This window comes from Oncorhynchus tshawytscha, unplaced genomic scaffold, assembly GCF_018296145.1.
Source record: "Oncorhynchus tshawytscha isolate Ot180627B unplaced genomic scaffold, Otsh_v2.0 Un_contig_2868_pilon_pilon, whole genome shotgun sequence".
NCBI lineage: Eukaryota > Metazoa > Chordata > Actinopteri > Salmoniformes > Salmonidae > Oncorhynchus > Oncorhynchus tshawytscha.
In genome coordinates this window covers 163888-185000 of record NW_024609771.1, presented here as the reverse complement: position 1 = coordinate 185000, position 21113 = coordinate 163888, and the positions used below count along the sequence as shown (strand labels likewise).

General features: G+C 41.6%; 1 protein-coding gene across 1 annotated transcript in view; it reads left to right on the top strand.

Moving 5' to 3' along the window:
* The first annotated feature begins 877 nt into the window (after positions 1-877).
* The window catches only part of LOC112239603 (guanine nucleotide-binding protein subunit alpha-12), a 39197-nt gene continuing 18961 nt past the window's right edge, over positions 878-21113 (top strand). Inside the window, exons 1-2 of the mRNA XM_042317834.1 lie at positions 878-1905; positions 13035-13250. Of these exons, the coding sequence (XP_042173768.1) occupies positions 1588-1905; positions 13035-13250 (534 nt within the window). The 5' untranslated portion in view covers positions 878-1587. The remainder of the gene's footprint in view (positions 1906-13034; positions 13251-21113) is intronic.

Below are 21113 nucleotides of genomic sequence, written 5' to 3'. Positions count from 1 at the left end.
TTCATAGATGACCAGCATGGTCAAATAATAATAATCACAGTGGTTGTCGAGGGTGCAACAGGTCAGCACCTCAGGAGTAAATCAGGAGTAAATGTCAGTCGGCTTTTAATAGCCGATCATTCAGAGTATCTCTACCGGTCCTGCTGTCTTTAGAGAGTTGAAAACAGCAGGTTTAACACTCGTGTTCAAGCCCTGCTCTGAGACATGGATGGAGAGACAACTAGCCAGCCACAACAAGTCTTCTAGAAGGGGATGGAGTTGGTCTCCTGGAAACTGATCCCAAGTCAGCTTCTACTCTATTACTCTCTACTGTATATGGAGTTTGTCTCCTGGAAACTGGTCCCAAGTCAGCTTCTACTCTATTACTCTCTACTGTATATGGAGTTTGTCTCCTGGAAACTGGTCCCAAGTCAGCTTCTACTCTATTACTCTCTACTGTATATGAGGTTTGTCTCCTGGAAACTGATCCCAAGTCAGCTTCTACCCTATTATTCTCTAATGTATATGGAGTTTGTCTCCTGGACACTGATCCCAAGTCAGCTTCTACTCTTATTAGTCTCTACTGTATTATATTTGTCTTGATTCCAATTAGAGCATTGAGCTCTACATCCCAGTGTTCTTTCTCGGCGCCTCCCGTAGTGATAGAGTGGTGTGGAGTCGCCCCCTATCTGCCGTCCGGAGTAGTGCTGCAGCAGTCTTAGACCAGACCAAGACAGTATGTAGCTGACATGGAACAGCCCACTACAACTACAGCCCAACTCCGTGTGGGCCACGACGAGGCCAAATGCATTTATATAGCTTCCAAAATATATATTTTTTTTCAGCGGTGAGTGCCAATATGGAGGCTCAGTGGCTTCAAAACAGCACCCCCTGTTAGTCACCAAGTGTATATATAAATCACTGGGCCAGACTCTCGCTCCCACTCTTGCCTTTTTGTCCGTGTTCTCAAGTTCAGAAATCCCCTGGGAATCCTGCTAATCTACATCGAGGCAACATTTGCTTTTATTTTACTGAAGTTTGTTTATTAGGCTAAACTTTAGTCTAGATACGCGGACGGTGATATCGTTTTATCCTGAGTTTATAACGCTTGTTGGACGACTTTAGTCTCGGCGGTGGTTGTGTTGTTTTTCCCCCTCTTGTCCACTTCGCTGGTTCTTTATTTGAGAAGAGAACACATCCAACTATAAACCAAAATGGACACGGGAGTATCTCCAGCTCGCGCAACTCTGCGGGTCGGCGCATAACGGATAAATAAACAGGATCTATTTTAATGGACGACAAAATCTTATTTTTTCATTTTGATAATCCTAACCACTTAAACTTGTAGGCTAATATAAATGTATTAAAGCGGAGTGGAGTATCTCGTATCATGTCAAGGATTTGGATATCGAAATAGCCTAATTTCTCACTTTTTTCCTCGGAGTGGAATGAGACAATCTGGGGGTTTATATCAGTCGGATAACCCTGCTACTACTGAAATGGTATAATCGAACCGTAGCCTATTGAATGGGAGTGTAGACTGGACTCTTCTCGTATTATGAAAAGGTTCTGCTGAAGTTTGGTGGGTTGGTTGGTTAAACACGGACCATGTCGGGAGTTGTGCGGAGCCTGAGCCGCTGCCTGCTGCCGGCCGAGGCCACCCGAGAGGCGGGCGGCAGCAAGGACAGGATCCGGGAAAGGGACGCGGTCCAGGAGCGAGAGGCTCGGCGGAGGAGCCGGGAGATTGATGCCATGCTTGCACGAGAGAGGCGTGCTGTAAGGCGGCTCGTGAAGATCCTTCTCCTCGGTGCTGGAGAGAGCGGCAAATCGACCTTCCTCAAACAGATGAGGATTATTAATGGGAAAGAGTTCGACAAGAAAGCTCTACTCGACTTCCGGGACACAATCTTTGAGAATATCATAAAGGTAGCCAAAATAAATACTTTTAGATAAGAGTTATAACCATTGTGACTCATGCAGTGAACAGGCCTATGTTATTGTAGCATGGCATTTCTCCAAGGGAAAACAACGTTATTCAATCAATTCCCCGCGCACTGTATTGACGCGCATTAGGCAGAGGCCCATCCTAGTTAGTTCAATTCAAAAGCTCAAGTTCTGAGTGTTGATCTCATTGACACTGGATATTAGGTCCAAGTCAGCTCCTACCCTATTATTCTCTACTGTATATGGAGTTTGTCTCCTGGAAACTGATCCCAAGTCAGCTTCTACCCTATTATTCTCTACTGTATATGGAGTTTGTCTCCTGGAAACTGGTCCCAAGTCAGCTTCTACTCTCATTGACAAAACATTGGATATTAGGTCAGTTTGTGCATTTCCCTCTCTATAGAATGGGTAGGACTGGGTCAGGGAAAACTGGTTCTAGATCAGTGGTTAGGTTTGTATCTAACGGATCAGTGGTCCCATGCAGACCAGACGTACACTTTGTACCTAACTAAAACACATTAACTATGACACAGTGTGACTCACGTCTGGCTCTCGTGCCGCGTTCACACGCTGGTCAGAACTCGGGATTTATTGACTTTCTAAGCACGTCTGAAATGTCAAGAGTTTCCTAGTTCTGACCAGCGTGTGAACGTGGCATCAGCCGGCAGACTTAGATGTGTATGTGCGCCCGAACACGCATGAGTGTGTGAGTGTGTGTGTGTCACTGCAGTGAGGAAGTGACTACTAGTTTCTCTCTCTCTTTCTCTGATACACACACACACACACACACACACACACACACACACACACACACAGAGAGAGATAGATGGAAAAGTTTCCAATTGTCATACTTTGTGTTTGAATTGTTTATTTACAGATAGCCACTCCAACCTTCAGACATCAGTTACACATGAAGCATGTAATGTGTAGTGAATCTGCCAGATCAGAGGCTAGAAGGGATGACCAGGGATGTTCTCTGTGTAGTGAGTCCTCCAGATCAGAGGCAGTAGGGATGACCAGGAATGTTCTCTGTTTAGTGAGTCCTCCAGATCAGAGGCAGTAGGGACGACCAGGGATGTTCTCTGTTTAGTGAGTCCTCCAGATCAGAGGCAGTAGGGATGACCAGGGACGTTCTCTGTGTAGTGAATCTGCCAGATCAGAGGCTAGAAGGGATGACCAGGGATGTTCTCTGTGTAGTGAATCTGCCAGATCAGAGGCAGTAGGGATGACCAGGGATGTTCTCTGTTTAGTGAGTCCTCCAGATCAGAGGCAGTAGGGACGACCAGGAATGTTCTCTGTTTAGTGAGTCCTCCAGATCAGAGGCAGTAGGGACGACCAGGGATGTTCTCTGTTTAGTGAGTCCTCCAGATCAGAGGCAGTAGGGACGACCAGGGACGTTCTCTGTTTAGTGAGTCCTCCAGATCAGAGGGAGTAGGGACGACCAGGGACGTTCTCTGTTTAGTGAGTCCTCCAGATCAGAGGGAGTAGGGACGACCAGGGATGTTCTCTGTTTAGTGAGTCCTCCAGATCAGAGGGAGTAGGGACGACCAGGGACGTTCTCTGTTTAGTGAGTCCTCCAGATCAGAGGCAGTAGGGACGACCAGGGACGTTCTCTTGATAAGTAAAATTGGACCATTTTCCTGCCCGGCTAAGCATTTGAAAATACTTTTGGGTGTCCGGGAAAATGTATGGAGTAAAACGTTAATTATTTTCTTTAGGAATGTAGTGAAGTAAAAGTTGTCGAAAATAAAAAATAGTAAAGTAGAGTACAGATACCGCCCCAAAAAATGACTTAAGTAGTACTTTGAAGTATTTTTACTGAAGTACTTCACACCACACACACACGCACGCACACACACGCACACACACACACACACACACACACACACACACACACACACACACACACACACACACACACACACACACACACACACACACACACACACACACACACACATAATTTATAAAGAGACTTCTAACAACATCATATATATTTTTTAAAGCTACTGTTTAATTACTGGGGTCTTAATGAAACACATGTGTCTGACACACACACACACACACACACACACACACACACATGCAGTATGTCTGTTGGTGAAGAGAGAGAGAGACAGAGAGAATGGGTCTATATGATTTAACCCATTATCTGGATCTTCTGGGTTTAGCTTGAGAAGCTTCTGTTGTCCCCAATGTTCCCTTTAAGCTGCGCACATCCGCAGAGAGAGCACGAGATTGAACTTCACTCAAAGTTCTAGAGTTTTCCCCTTTAGGTAACACTATCAACGTTCTAGAGTTTTCCCCCTTTAGGTAACACTATTAACGTTCTTGAGTTTTCCCCCTTTAGGTAACACTATCAACGTTCTAGAGTTTTTCCCCCTTTAGTTAACACTATCAACGTTCTAGAGTTTTTCCCCTTTAGGTAACACTATCAACGTTCTAGAGTTGTCCCCTTTAGGTAACACTATCAACGTTCTAGAGTTTTCCCCCTTTAGGTAACACTATCAACGTTCTAGAGTTTTCCCCTTTAGGTAACACTATCAACGTTCTAGAGTTTTTCCCCTTTAGGTAACACTATCAACGTTCTAGAGTTGTCCCCTTTAGGTAACACTATCAACGTTCTAGAGTTTTCCCCTTTAGGTAACACTATCAACGTTCTAGAGTTTTCCCCTTTAGGTAACACTATCAACGTTCTAGAGTTTTCCCCTTTAGGTAACACTATCAACGTTCTAGAGTTTTCCCCCTTTAGTTAACACTATCAACGTTTCCCTTTACTGTGGGAATTGCGATCGAATCAACTCAATATCAGCCACTTTTAATTCAACATCCTAAAATTAAACAATCTATGCAAGACTTTTGATGTAAGCAGAACGCATTGGAGTAGGATTCTATTGCATTGAAATGCACCACTCTACACAGACCTGTGCGGCATAACCTATCAGAGCTGCAGTAGGCCTATATGCAAATAGGCCATTGCCATATATGGATCTGTGTCATTCACTTTGAACTGGACTGTGTTTACAGCATGATCATTCGTGAGTAGATGTGCTTGTTTTGAGTTCAAAGTGAGAGCTGCATGTAGCCACATGGGCACATTTTGTTCATATCCTTTGCTAATTAGGGAGTTATTAGCCCAGTTATAGATGATTTGTAGTGATTACTTCCTACAAGAGCACAAAACGTGTACATTTCTAGACATCTTTGAAAAGTGAGTAAAGAGGTTTTTTTGTCTTAAAGGGGCAGTGTTGTATTTTGAGACAGGCTTGATTAAGCTAAGTAGCCAATAGGCAGAGGGTAGCATAATGTGTCTGATTCTCTGTAATAATGATATGGGAATAATAATGCATTTTATTTTGTAAAGTGGTTTCTTGCATTTAAAAAAAAAAAAATTATTTCACCTTTATTTAACCAGGTAGGCTAGTTGAGAACACCTTTATTTAACCAGGTAGGCTAGTTGAGAACACCTTTATTTAACCAGGTAGGCTAGTTGAGAACACCTTTATTTAACCAGGTAGGCTAGTTGAGAACACCTTTATTTAACCAGGTAGGCTAGTTGAGAACACCTTTATTTAACCAGGTAGGCTAGTTGAGAACACCTTTATTTAACCAGGTAGGCTAGTTGAGAACACCTTTATTTAACCAGGTAGGCTAGTTGAGAACACCTTTATTTAACCAGGTAGGCTAGTTGAGAACACCTTTATTTAACCAGGTAGGCTAGTTGAGAACACCTTTATTTAACCAGGTAGGCAAGTTGAGAACACCTTTATTTAACCAGGTAGGCTAGTTGAGAACACCTTTATTTAACCAGGTAGGCTAGTTGAGAACACCTTTATTTAACCAGGTAGGCTAGTTGAGAACACCTTTATTTAACCAGGTAGGCTAGTTGAGAACACCTTTATTGAACCAGGTAGGCTAGTTGAGAACACCTTTATTTAACCAGGTAGGCTAGTTGAGAACACCTTTATTTAACCAGGTAGGCTAGTTGAGAACACCTTTATTTAACCAGGTAGGCTAGTTGAGAACACCTTTATTTAACCAGGTAAGCTAGTTGAGAACACCTTTATTTAACCAGGTAGGCTAGTTGAGAACACCTTTATTTAACCAGGTAGGCTAGTTGAGAACAAGTTCTCATTTACAACTGCGACCTGGCCAAGATAAAGCATAGCAGTGTGAGCAGACAACACAGAGTTACACATGGAGTAAACAATTAACAAGTCAATAACACAGTAGAAAACAAAGGGGGGAGTCTATATACAATGTGTGCAAAAGGCATGAGGAGGTAGACGAATAGTTACAATTTTGCAGATTAACACTGGAGTGATAAATGATCAGATGGTCATGTACAGGTAGAGATATTGGTGTGCAAAAGAGCAGAAAAGTAAATAAATAAAAACAGTATGGGGATGAGGTAGGTGAAAATGGGTGGGCTATTTACCAATAGACTATGTACAGCTGCAGCGATCGGTTAGCTGCTCAGATAGCTGATGTTTGAAGTTGGTGAGGGAGATAAAAGTCTCCAACTTCAGCGATTTTTGCAATTCGTTCCAGTCACAGGCAGCAGAGTACTGGAACGAAAGGCGGCCAAATGAGGTGTTGGCTTTAGGGATGATCAGTGAGATACACCTGCTGGAGCGCGTGCTACGGATGGGTGTTGCCATCCGTGTTGCCATGGTCACGAACACAACATTTTCAGTCACCTCCTTGTCTGATAAACACGTGGAATAGTAGGTTAATGTCAGGCCCTGCTGCGCCACTTTGGTGCCCAAAAACGGGTACAACCTCAGTGTTCACAGTAAACGCAGGCTGGAAGTTGCACAGCATTTTCACAACGTTCAAGTTTGCGCTCAGCAGACCTGAAATTTGAGGGAACGTTGTATGTAGCATAGAATAAGACTCTTCTGGGTTAGCTAAATACGCTTCTGTTGTAACATAGAATAGACTCTTCTGGGTTAGCTAAATACGCTTCTGTTGTAACATAGAATAGACTCTTCTGGGTTAGCTAAATACGCTTCTGTTGTAACATAGAATAGACTCTTCTGGGTTAGCTAAATACGCTTCTGTTTCCAATAATGTGTGTGTAGCATGTGAAAGACCTAAGAGCTGTGTGAGTACCAGTAGATAGATACATACACTGTAATACTGGTTGTAGATAGATACATACACTGTAATACTGGTTGTAGATAGATACATACACTGTAATACTGTATCACTGGTTGGAGATAGATACACTGTAATACTGGTTGGAGATAGATACGCTGTAACACTGTAATACTGGTTGTAGATAGATACACTGTAATACTGGTTGTAGATAGATACACTGTAATACTGGTTGTAGATAGATACACTGTAACACTGGTTGTAGATAGATACACTGTAATACTGGTTGTAGTTAGATACACTGGAATACTGGTTGTAGATAGATGCACTGTAATACTGGTTATAGATAGATACACTGTATTACTGGTTTTAGATAGATACACTAGAACACCGGTTGTAGATAGATACACTGGAACACTGGTTGTAGATAGATACACTGGAATACTGGTTGTAGATAGATGCACTGTAATACTGGTTATAGATAGATACACTGTATTACTGGTTTTAGATAGATACACTAGAACACCGGTTGTAGATAGATACACTGGAACACTGGTTGTAGATAGATGCACTGTAATACTGGTTGTAGATAGATACACTGTAACACTGTAATACTGGTTGTAGATAGATACACTGTAACACTGGTTGTAGATAGATACCCTGTAATACTGGTTGTAGATAGATACACTGTAACACTGGAACACTGGTTGTAGATAGATACACTGTAATACTGGTTGTATATAGATACACTGTAATACTGGTTGTAGATAGATACACTGTCACACTGTAACACTGGTTGTAGATAGATACACTGTAATACTGGTTGTATATAGATACACTGTAATACTGGTTGTAGATAGATACACTGTCACACTGTAACACTGGTTGTAGATAGATACTCTGTAACACTGTAATATTGGTTGTAGATAGATACACTGTAACACTGTAATACTGGTTGTAGATAGATACACTGTAATACTGGTTGTAGATAGATACACTGTAACACTGTAACACTGTAACACTGGTTGTAGATAGATACACTGTATCACTGGTTGTAGATAGTTACACTGTAACACTGTAACACTGGTTGTAGATAGATACACTGTATCACTGGTTGTAGATAGATACACTGTAATACTGGTTGTAGATAGATACACTGTAACACTGTAATACTGGTTGTAGATAGATACACTGTAACACTGGTTGTAGATAGATACACTGTAATACTGGTTGTAGATAGATACACTGTAACACTGGAACACTGGTTGTAGATAGATACACTGTAATACTGGTTGTAGATAGATACACTGTAATACTGGTTGTAGATAGATACACTGTAACACTGTAACACTGGTTGTAGATAGATACACTGTAATACTGGTTGTATATAGATACACTGTAATACTGGTTGTAGATAGATACACTGTCACACTGTAACACTGGTTGTAGATAGATACTCTGTAACACTGTAATATTGGTTGTAGATAGATACACTGTAACACTGTAATACTGGTTGTAGATAGATACACTGTAATACTGGTTGTAGATAGATACACTGTAACACTGTAACACTGTAACACTGGTTGTAGATAGATACACTGTATCACTGGTTGTAGATAGATACACTGTAACACTGTAACACTGGTTGTAGATAGATACACTGTATCACTGGTTGTAGATAGATACACTGTAATACTGGTTGTAGATAGATACACTGTAACACTGGAACACTGGTTGTAGATAGATACACTGTAATACTGGTTGTAGATAGATATACTGTAACACTGGTTGTAGATAGATACACTGTAACACTGTAATACTGGTTGTAGATAGATACACTGTACCACTGTAACACTGGTTGTAGATAGATACACTGTAATACTGGTTGTAGATAGATACACTGTAATACTGGTTGTAGATAGATACACTGTAACACTGTAACACTGGTTGTAGATAGATACACTCTAATACTGGTTGTATATAGATACACTGTAATACTGTAATACTGGTTGTAGATAGATACACTGTAATACTGGTTGTAGATAGATACACTGGTTGTAGAGATAGATACACTGTATCACTGGTTGTAGATAGATACACTGTAACACTGTAACACGGGTTGTAGATAGATACACTGTAACACTGGTTGTAGATAGATACACTGTATCACTGGTTGTAGATAGATACACTGTAACACTGTAATACTGGTTGTAGATAGATACACTGTATCACTGGTTGTAGATAGATACACTGTAACACTGGTTGTAGATAGATACACTGTAATACTGGTTGTAGATAGATACACTGTAACACTGTAACACTGGTTGTAGATAGATACTCTGTAACACTGTAATATTGGTTGTAGATAGATACACTGTAACACTGTAATACTGGTTGTAGATAGATACACTGTAATACTGGTTGTAGATAGATACACTGTAACACTGTAATACTGGTTGTAGATAGATACACTGTAATACTGGTTGTAGATACACTGTATCACTGGTTGTAGATAGATACAGTGTATCTATCTACAACCAGTATTACAGTGTATCTATCTACAACCAGTGATACAGTGTATCTATCTACAACCAGTATTACAGTGTATCACTGTTTGTATATAGATACACTGTAACACTGTAATACTGGTTGTAGATAGATACACTGTATCACTGGTTGTAGATAGATACACTGTAATACTGGTTGTAGATAGATACACTGTAACACTGGTTGTAGATAGATACACTGTAACAATGTAATATTGGCTGTAGATAGATACACTGTAATACTGGTTGTAGATAGATACACTGTAATACTGGTTGTAGATAGATACACTGTAACACTGGTTGTAGATAGATACACTGTAATACTGGTTGTAGATAGATACACTGTAACACTGTAATACTGGTTGTAGATAGATACACTGTAACACTGATTGTAGATAGATACACTGTAACACTGGTTGTAGATAGATACACTGTAATACTGGTTGTAGATAGATACACTGTAATACTGGTTGTAGATAGATACACTGTAACACTGTAGCACTGGTTGTAGATAGATACACTGTAATACTGGTTGTATATAGATACACTGTAATACTGGTTGTAGATAGATACACTGTCACACTGTAACACTGGTTGTAGATAGATACTCTGTAACACTGTAATATTGGTTGTAGATAGATACACTGTAATACTGGTTGTAGATAGATACACTGTAACACTGTAACACTGTAACACTGGTTGTAGATAGATACACTGTATCACTGGTTGTAGATAGATACACTGTAACACTGTAACACGGGTTGTAGATAGATACACTGTAACACTGGTTGTAGATAGATACACTGTATCACTGGTTGTAGATAGATACACTGTAACACTGTAATACTGGTTGTAGATAGATACACTGTATCACTGGTTGTAGATAGATACACTGTAACACTGGTTGTAGATAGATACACTGTAATACTGGTTGTAGATAGATACACTGTAACACTGTAACACTGGTTGTAGATAGATACTCTGTAACACTGTAATATTGGTTGTAGATAGATACACTGTAACACTGTAATACTGGTTGTAGATAGATACACTGTAATACTGGTTGTAGATAGATACACTGTAACACTGTAATACTGGTTGTAGATAGATACACTGTAATACTGGTTGTAGATACACTGTAATCACTGGTTGTAGATAGATACAGTGTAATACTGGTTGTAGATACAGTGTAATCTATCTGTACAACCAGTGATACTGGTATGTAGATAGAACCAGTATTACAGTGTATCACTGTTTGTATATAGATACACTGTAATACTGTAATACTGGTTGTAGATAGATACACTGTAACACTGGTTGTAGATAGATACACTGTAATACTGGTTGTAGATAGATACACTGTAACACTGGTTGTAGATAGATACACTGTAACACTGGTTGTAGATAGATACACTGTAATACTGGTTGTAGATAGATACACTGTAATACTGGTTGTAGATAGATACACTGTAACACTGGTTGTAGATAGATACACTGTAATACTGGTTGTAGATAGATACACTGTAACACTGTAATACTGGTTGTAGATAGATACACTGTAACACTGGTTGTAGATAGATACACTGTAACACTGGTTGTAGATAGATACACTGTAATACTGGTTGTAGATAGATACACTGTAATACTGGTTGTAGATAGATACACTGTAACACTGTAGCACTGGTTGTAGATAGATACACTGTAATACTGGTTGTAGATAGATACACTGTAATACTGGTTGTAGATAGATACACTGTCACACTGTAACACTGGTTGTAGATAGATACTCTGTAACACTGTAATATTGGTTGTAGATAGATACACTGTAACACTGTAATACTGGTTGTAGATAGATGCACTGTAATACTGGTTGTAGATAGATACACTGTAACACTGTAACACTGTAACACTGGTTGTAGATAGATACACTGTATCACTGGTTGTAGATAGATACACTGTAACACTGTAACACTGGTTGTAGATAGATACACTGTATCACTGGTTGTAGATAGATACACTGTAATACTGGTTGTAGATAGATACACTGTAACACTGGAACACTGGTTGTAGATAGATACACTGTAATACTGGTTCTAGATAGATACACTGTAACACTGTAATACTGGTTGTAGATAGATACACTGTACCACTGTAACACTGGTTGTAGATAGATACACTGTAATACTGGTTGTAGATAGATACACTGTAACACTGTAACACTGGTTGTAGATAGATACACTGTAATACTGGTTGTAGATAGATACACTGTAACACTGTAACACTGGTTGTAGATAGATACACTCTAATACTGGTTGTATATAGATACACTGTAATACTGGTTGTAGATAGATACACTGTAACACTGTAATACTGGTTGTAGATAGATACACTGTAACACTGTAACACTGTAACACTGGTTGTAGATAGATACACTGTATCACTGGTTGTAGATATATACACTGTAACACTGTAACACTGGTTGTAGATAGATACACTGTATCACTGGTTGTAGATAGATACACTGTAACACTGTAATACTGGTTGTAGATAGATACACTGTATCACTGGTTGTAGATAGATACACTGTAACACTGGTTGTAGATAGATACACTGTAATACTGGTTGTAGATAGATACACTATAACACTGTAATACTGGTTGTAGATAGATACACTGTAATACTGGTTGTAGATAGATACACTGTAACACTGTAACACTGGTTGTAGATAGATACACTGTAACACTGTAATACTGGTTGTAGATAGATACACTGTAATACTGGTTGTAGATACACTGTATCACTGGTTGTAGATAGATACAGTGTATCTATCTACAACCAGTATTACAGTGTATCTATCTACAACCAGTGATACAGTGTATCTATCTACAACCAGTATTACAGTGTATCACTGGTTGTAGATAGATACACTGTAACACTGGTTGTAGATAGATACACTGTAACACTGGCTGTAGATAGATACACTGTAATACTGGTTGTAGATAGATACACTGTAATACTGGTTGTAGATAGATACACTGTAACACTGGTTGTAGATAGATACACTGTAATACTGGTTGTAGATAGATACACTGTAACACTGTAATACTGGTTGTAGATAGATACACTGTAACACTGTAACACTGATTGTAGATAGATACACTGTAACACTGGTTGTAGATAGATACACTGTAATACTGGTTGTAGATAGATACACTGTAACACTGGTTGTAGATAGATACACTGTAACACTGGTTGTAGATAGATACACTGTAACACTGGTTGTAGATAGATACACTGTAATACTGGCTGTAGATAGATACACTGTAACACTGTAATACTGTAATACGCCGTCTCTCTCCATAAGGGATGTGTGTATTGGTAGATGTATATATTAATGTATATATTGTTCTACAGGGGATGTGTGTATTGGTAGATGTATATATTAATGTATATATTGTTCTACAGGGGATGCGTGTATTGGTAGATGCACGGGACAAGCTGGGGATTCCGTGGCAGAACTCTGAAAACGAGAAGCACGGCATGTTTGTGATGTCATTTGAGGGGCGTGGTGGAGTGGCGGTAGAACCAATGGAATTCCAGCTTTATGGTCTGGCGCTGGACGCTCTGTGGAGGGATTCTGGAATACAGGACGCCTACGCACGACGCAGTGAGTTTCAACTGGTGAGTCTGACACACACACACACACACACAGATACACACACAGCTACACACAGGTACACACACACACACACACACAGCTACACACACACACACAGAGATACACACACACACACACACAGCTACACACACACACAGCTACACACAGCTACACACACACACACACACACACACACACACACACTACACACAGCTACACACACACACACACACACACACACACACACACACACACACACACACACACACACACACACACACACACACTACACACACACACGACAGCCATGTCTGAGACTGAAAAATCACACACTCTCATTTGTTTGTGTCAGAGAGTGACTGTGTGTGTTGTTATTATGATGTCACAGTCTCTCCCTGGTCTCAACTCAGATAAGTTAGAGACGCATTCAACCTTCAAAACAGTTCGTTGTTTACAAACTGAGAACACGCTGTGACAAAAAAAAGATTCTAGAACCTAAAAAGGATTCTTTGACTGTCCCCATAGTAGAACCCTTTGAAGAACCCTTTTAGGTTCCAAGTAGAACCCCTTTTGGGTTCCATGTTCCACAGAGGGTTCTACCTGGAACCAAAAAGGGTTCTCCCTTGGAGACAGCCGAAGAACCCCTTTGGAACCTTTTTTTTTAGAGTCTATTTGAGTGTGTAGTGTGTAGAGTGTAGTGTGTAGAGTGTGTAGTGTGTAGAGTGTAGTGTGTAGTGGGTAGTGTGTAGAGTGTGTAGTCTGTGTAGTGTAGTGTGTAGAGTGTGTAGTGTAGTGTGCAGTGTGTGTAGAGGGTGTAGTCTGTGAAGTGTAGCGTGTAGAGTGTGTAGTGTTGTGTGTAGTGTTGTGTGTAGTGTAGTGTGCAGTGTGTGTAGAGGGTGTAGTGTGTGTAGTGTGTGCAGAGTGTGTGTGTAGGTTTGTATGTTGCTAGGTGACAACAAGGCTGTCAGGGCTGACTAGAGACTGTCAATCATTAATTTATCGTTAATTTATCGTTAATTTATCATTAAATTTATCACTGTCTGACATCAAAAATCCACCCATGGTAGTTTGTGTTAGGGTTGTGCGATGTCAACCTTCGTCCTATCAAGAATATGTACCCATAAAACACTGTGCTATACTGGCCCTATTGGCCACGCCGCTCCAGAACCAATCAGGACGGAGCCTGGCTAGATGCTATATAATCAGATAGACCAATCAGGACAAAGCCTGGGTAGAAGCTATATAATAAGATAGTATTGTTTATAGCCTGGGTAGAAGCTATATAATCAGATAGACCAATCAGGATGGAGCCTGGGTAGAAGCTATATAATCAGATAGTATTGTTTATAGCCTGGGTAGAAGCTATATAATCAGATAGTATTGTTTATAGCCTGGGTAGAGGCTATATAATCAGAAAGTATTGTTTATAGCCTGGGTAGAGGCTAGATAATCAGATAGTATTGTTTATAGCCTGGGTAGAGGCTATATAATCAGATAGTATTGTTTATAGCCTGGGTAGAGGCTATATAATCAGATAATATTGTTTATAGCCTGGGTAGAGGCTATATAATCAGATAGTATTGTTTATAGCCTGGGTAGAGGCTATATAATCAGATAGTATTGTTTATAGCCTGGGTAGAGGCTATATAATAAGATAGTATTGTTTAAAGCCTGGGTAGAAGCTATATAATCAGCTAGTATTGTTTATAGCCTGGGTTGAGGCTACATAATAAGATAGTATTGTTTATAGCCTGGGTAGAAGCTATATAATCAGATAGTATTGTTTATAGCCTGGGTAGAGGCTATATAATTAGATATTATTGTTTAAAGCTGTGGTTCATTCTTGTTATTTTTGAAAAGCCCCAACAACTTTAGGACAACACCTTTGTAGACTAGAATATTTGGAAAATTAGCTACTGTTCATAACCTTAACTTGCCTTAAATCTTTTACGACAGGCCGGTAAGAGCAATGAGGATAGGTTATTGGACATTTGGTTTTAGACCTCGCATAGAGAGATCTTCCCGGCCCGCATGGGTCATATCTTTCTTAATGAGCTGTACCTTGATTAAACTCGTTTTTTACCAAAGGCTATTGATATAGTTGGTTCTGTCATTACCAGTCTGATATACCTTATGTTGTCAGGCTATTGATATAGTTGGTTCTGTCATTACTAGTCTGATATACCTTATGTTGTCAGGCTATTGATATAGTTGGTTCTGTCATTACTAGTCTGATATACCTTATGTTGTCAGGCTATTGATATAGTTGGTTCTGTTATTACCAGTCTGATATACCTTATGTTGTCAGGCTATTGATATAGTTGGTTCTGTCATTACTAGTCTGATATACCTTATGTTGTCAGGCTATTGATATAGTTGGTTCAGTCATTACTAGTTGCCTGGATACCTTACGTTGTCAGGCTATTGATATAGTTGGTTCTGTCATTATTAGTTCCCTGGATACCTTATGTTGTCAGGCTATTGATATAGTTGGTTCTGTCATTACCAGTCTCATATACCTTATGTTGTCATGCTATTGATATAGTTGGTTCTGTCATTACTAGTCTGATATACCTTATGTTGTCAGGCTATTGATATAGTTGGTTCTGTCATTACTAGTCTGATATACCTTATGTTGTCAGGCTATTGATATAGTTGGTTCTGTCATTACCAGTCTGATATACCTTATGTTGTCAGGCTATTGATATAGTTGGTTCTGTCATTACCAGTCTGATATACCTTATGTTGTCAGGCTATTGATATAGTTGGTTCTGTCATGACTAGTTCCCTTTATACCTTACGTCGTCAGGCTATTGATACAGTTGGTTCTGTCATTACTAGTCTGATGTACTTTATCTTGTCATGCTATTGATATAGTTGGTTCTGTCATTATTAGTTCCCTGGATACCTTACGTTGTCAGGCTATTGATATAGTTGGTTCTGTCATTATTAGTTCCCTGGATACCTTACGTTGTCAGGCTATTGATATAGTTGGTTCTGTCATTATTAGTTCCCTGGATACCTTACGTTGTCAGGCTATTGATATAGTTGGTTCTGTCATTACCAGTCTCATATACCTTATGTTGTCAGGCTATTGATATAGTTGGTTCTGTCATTACTAGTCTGATAAACCTTATGTTGTCAGGCTATTGATATAGTTGGTTCTGTCATTACTAGTCTGATATACCTTATGTTGTCAGGCTATTGATATAGTTGGTTCTGTCATTACTAGTTCCCTGGATACCTTACGTTGTCAGGCTATTGATATAGTTGGTTCTGTCATTACTAGTCTGATGTACTTTATCTTGTCATGCTATTGATATAGTTGGTTCTGTCATTATTAGTTCCCTGGATACCTTACGTTGTCAGGCTATTGATATAGTTGGTTCTGTCATTGCTAGTTCCCTGGATACCTTACGCTGTCAGGCTATTGATATAGTTGGTTCTGTCATTATTAGTTCCCTGGATACCTTACGTTGTCAGGCTATTGATATAGTTGGTTCTGTCATTACTAGTCTGATATACCTTATGTTGTCAGGCTATTGATATAGTTGGTTCTGTCATTATTAGTTCCCTGGATACCTTACGTTGTCAGGCTATTGATCAACTTGGTTCTGTCATTATTAGTTCCCTGGATACCTTACGTTATCAGGCTATTGATATAGTTGGTCCTGTCGTTATTAGTTCCCTGGATACCTTACGTTGTCAGGCTATTGATATAGTTGGTCCTGTCGTTATTAGTTCCCTGGATACCTTACGTTGTCAGGCTATTGATCTCAAATCAAATCAAATCAAATTTATTTATATAGCCCTTCGTACATCAGCTGATATCTCAAAGTGCTGTACAGAAACCCAGCCTAAAACCCCAAACAGCAAGCAATGCAGGTGTAGAAGCATGGTGGCTAGGAAAAACTCCCTAGAAAGGCCAAAACCTAGGAAGAAACCTAGAGAGGAACCAGGCTATGTGGGGTGGCCAGTCCTCTTCTGGCTGTGCCGGGTGGAGATTATAACAGAACATGGCCAATGTTCATAAATGACCAGCATGGTCATATAATAATAAGGCAGAACAGTTGAAACTGGAGCAGCAGCACGGTCAGGTGGACTGGGGACAGCAAGGAGTCATTATGTCAGGTAGTCCTGGGGCATGGTCCTAGGGCTCAGGTCCTCCGAGAGAGAGAAAGAAAGAGAGAATTAGAGAGAGCATATGTGGGGTGGCCAGTCCTCTTCTGGCTGTGCCGGGTGGAGATTATAACAGAACATGGCCAAGATGTTCAAATGTTCATAAATGACCAGCATGGTCGAATAATAAAAAGGCAGAACAGTTGAAACTGGAGCAGCAGCACGGCCAGGTGGACTGGGGACAGCAAGGAGTCATCATGTCCGGTAGTCCTGGGGCATGGTCCTAGGGCTCAGGTCCTCCGAGAGAGAGAGAGAGAGAAAGAGAGAATTAGAGAACGCACACTTAGATTCACACAGGACACCGAATAGGACAGGAGAGGTACTCCAGATATAACAAACTGACCCTAGCCCCCGGACACATTAACTACTGCAGCATAAATACCGGAGGCTGAGACAGGAGGGGTCAGGAGACACTGTGGCCCCATCCGAGGACACCCCCAGACAGGGCCAAACAGGAAGGATATAACCCCACCCACTTTGCCAAAGCACAGCCCCCACACCACTAGAGGGATATCTTCAACCACCAACTTACCATCCTGAGACAAGGCTGAGTATAGCCCACAAAGATCTCCGCCATGGCACAACCCAAGGGGGGCGCCAACCCAGACAGGATGACCACATCAGTGAATCAACCCACTCAGGTGACGCACCCCTTCCAGGGACGGCATGAGAGAGCCCCAGTAAGCCAGTGACTCAGCCCCTGTAATAGGGTTAGAGGCAGAGAATCCCAGTGGGAAGAGGGGAACCGGCCAGGCAGAGACAGCAAGGGCGGTTCGTTGCTCCAGAGCCTTTCCGTTCACCTTCCCACTCCTGGGCCAGACTACACTCAATCATATGACCCACTGAAGAGATAAGTCTTCAGTAAGGACTTAAAGGTTGAGACCGAGTTTGCGTCTCTGACATGGGTAGGCAGACCGTTCCATAAAAATGGAGCTCTATAGGGGAAAGCCCTTCCTCCAGCTGTTTGCTTAGAAATTCTAGGGACAATTAGGAGGCCTGCGTCTTGTGACCGTAGCGTACGTGTAGGTATGTACGGCAGGACCAAATCAGAGAGATAGGTAGGAGCAAGCCCATGTAATGCTTTGTAGGTTAGCAGTAAAACCTTGAAACCAGCCCTTGCTTTGACAGGAAACCAGTGTAGAGAGGCTAGCACTGGAGTAATATGATCAAATTTTTTGGTTCTAGTCAGGATTCTAGCAGCCGTATTTAGCACCAACTGAAGTTTATTTAGTGCTTTATCCGGGTAGCCGGAAAGTAGAGCATTGCAGTAGTCTAACCTAGAAGTGACAAAAGCATGGATTAATTTTTCTGCATCATTTTTGGACAGAAAGTTTCTGATTTTTGCAATGTTACGTAGATGGAAAAAAGCTGTCCTTGAAATGGTCTTGATATGTTCTTCAAAAGAGAGATCAGGGTCCAGAGTAACGCCGAGGTCCTTCACAGTTTTATTTGAGACGACTGTACAACCATTAAGATTAATTGTCAGATTCAACAGAAGATCTCTTTGTTTCTTGGGACCTAGAACAAGCATCTCTTTTTTGTCCGAGTTTAAAAGTAGAAAGTTTGCAGCCATCCACTTCCTTATGTCTGAAACACATGCTTCTAGCAGGGGCAATTTTGGGGCTTCACCATGTTTCATTGAAATGTACAGCTGTGTGTCATCCGCATAGCAGTGAAAGTTAACATTATGTTTTCGAATAACATCCCCAAGAGGTAAAATATATAGTGAAAACAATAGTGGTCCCAAAACGGAACCTTGAGGAACACCAAAATGTACAGTTGATTTGTCAGAGGACAAACCATTCACAGAGACAAACTGATATCTTTCCGACAGAAAAGTTCTAAACCAGGCCAGAACTTGTCCATGTAGACCAATTTGGGTTTCCAATCTCTCCAAAAGAATGTGGTGATCGATGGTATCAAAAGCAGCACTAAGGTCTAGGAGCACGAGGACAGATGCAGAGCCTCGGTCCGATGCCATTAAAATGTCATTTACCACCTTCACAAGTGCCGTCTCAGTGCTATGATCTAGTTGGTTCTGTCATTACTCGTCCCCTGGTTACCTAGCGTTGTCAGGCTATTGATATAGTTGGTTCTGTCATTATTAGTTCCCTGGATAGCTTACGTTGCCAGGCTAGTGATATAGTTGGTTCTGTCATTATTAGGTCCCTGGATACCTTACATTGTCAGGATACCTCCTGCTGTGTACTGTCCTGCTGTGTGCTGTCCTGCTGTGTGCTGTCCTGCTGTGTGCTGTCCTGGTGTCCTGCTGTGTACTGTCCTACTGTGTACTGTCCTGCTGTGTGCTGTCCTGCTGTGTGCTGTCCTGCTTTCCTGCTGTCCTGCTGTGTACTGTCCTGCTCTGTACTGTCCTACTGTGTACTGTCCTGCTGTGTGCTGTCCTGCTGTCCTGCTATCCTGCTGTGTACTGTCCTGCTGTCCTGCTATCCTGCTTTGTACTGTCCTACTGTGTGCTGTCCTGCTGTGTGCTGTTCTGCTGTCCTACTGTGTACTGTCCTACTGTGTACTGTCCTACTGTGTGCTGTCCTGCTGTGTACTGTCCTGCTGTCCTGCTGTGTTCTGTCCTGCTGTCCTGCTGTGTACTGTCCTACTGTGTGCTGTCCTGCTGTGTGCTGTCCTGCTGTCGTGCTATCCTGCTGTGTACTGTCCTGCTGTCCTGCTGTGTTCTGTCGTGCTATCCTGCTTTGTACTGTCCTACTGTGTGCTGTCCTGCTGTGTACTGTCCTGCTGTCCTGCTGTGTTCTGTCGTGCTATCCTGCTTTGTACTGTCCTACTGTGTGCTGTCCTGCTGTGTGCTGTTCTGCTGTCCTACTGTGTACTGTCCTACTGTGTGCTGTCCTGCTGTGTACTGTCCTGCTGTCCTGCTGTGTTCTGTCCTGCTGTCCTGCTCTGTACTGTCCTACTGTGTGCTGTCCTGCTGTGTGCTGTCCTGCTGTGTGCTGTCCTGCTGTCCTACTGTGTACTGTCCTACTGTGTACTGTCCTACTGTGTGCTTTCCTGCTGTCCTGTTGTCCTGCTGTGTACTGTCCTGCTGTGTACTGTCCTGCTGTCCTGCTGTGTACTGTCCTGCTGTATGCTGTCCTGCTGTGTACTGTCCTGCTGTCCTGTTGTGTGCTGTCCTGCTGTGTACTGTCCTACTGTGTGCTGTCCTGCTGTCCTACTGTGTACTGTCCTGCTGTGTGCCGTCCTGCTGTGTACTGTCCTGCTGTGTGCTGTGTACTGTCCTGCTGTGTGCTGTCCTGCTGTGTGCTGTGTACTGTCCTGCTGTGTACTGTCCTGCTGTGTGCTGTCCTGCTGTGTGCTGTCCTGCTGTGTACTGTCCTGCTGTGTACTGTCCTGCTGTGTGCTGTGTACTGTCCTGCTGTGTACTGTCCTGCTGTCCTGCTGTGTGCTGTCCTACTGTGTGCTGTCCTGCTGTGTGCTGTCCTGCTGTGTACTTTCCTGCTGTCCTGCTGTGTGCTGTCCTACTGTGTGCTGTCCTGCTGTGTGCTGTCCTGCTGTCCTGATGTGTACAGTCCTGCTGTGTGCTGTCCTGCTGTCCTGCTGTGTTCTGTCCTACTGTGTGCTGTCCTGCTGTCCTGATGTGTACTGTCCTGCTGTCCTGCTGTGTTCTGTCCTACTGTGTGCTGTCCTGCTGTCCTGATGTGTACAGTCCTGCTGTGTGCTGTCCTGCTGTCCTGATGTGT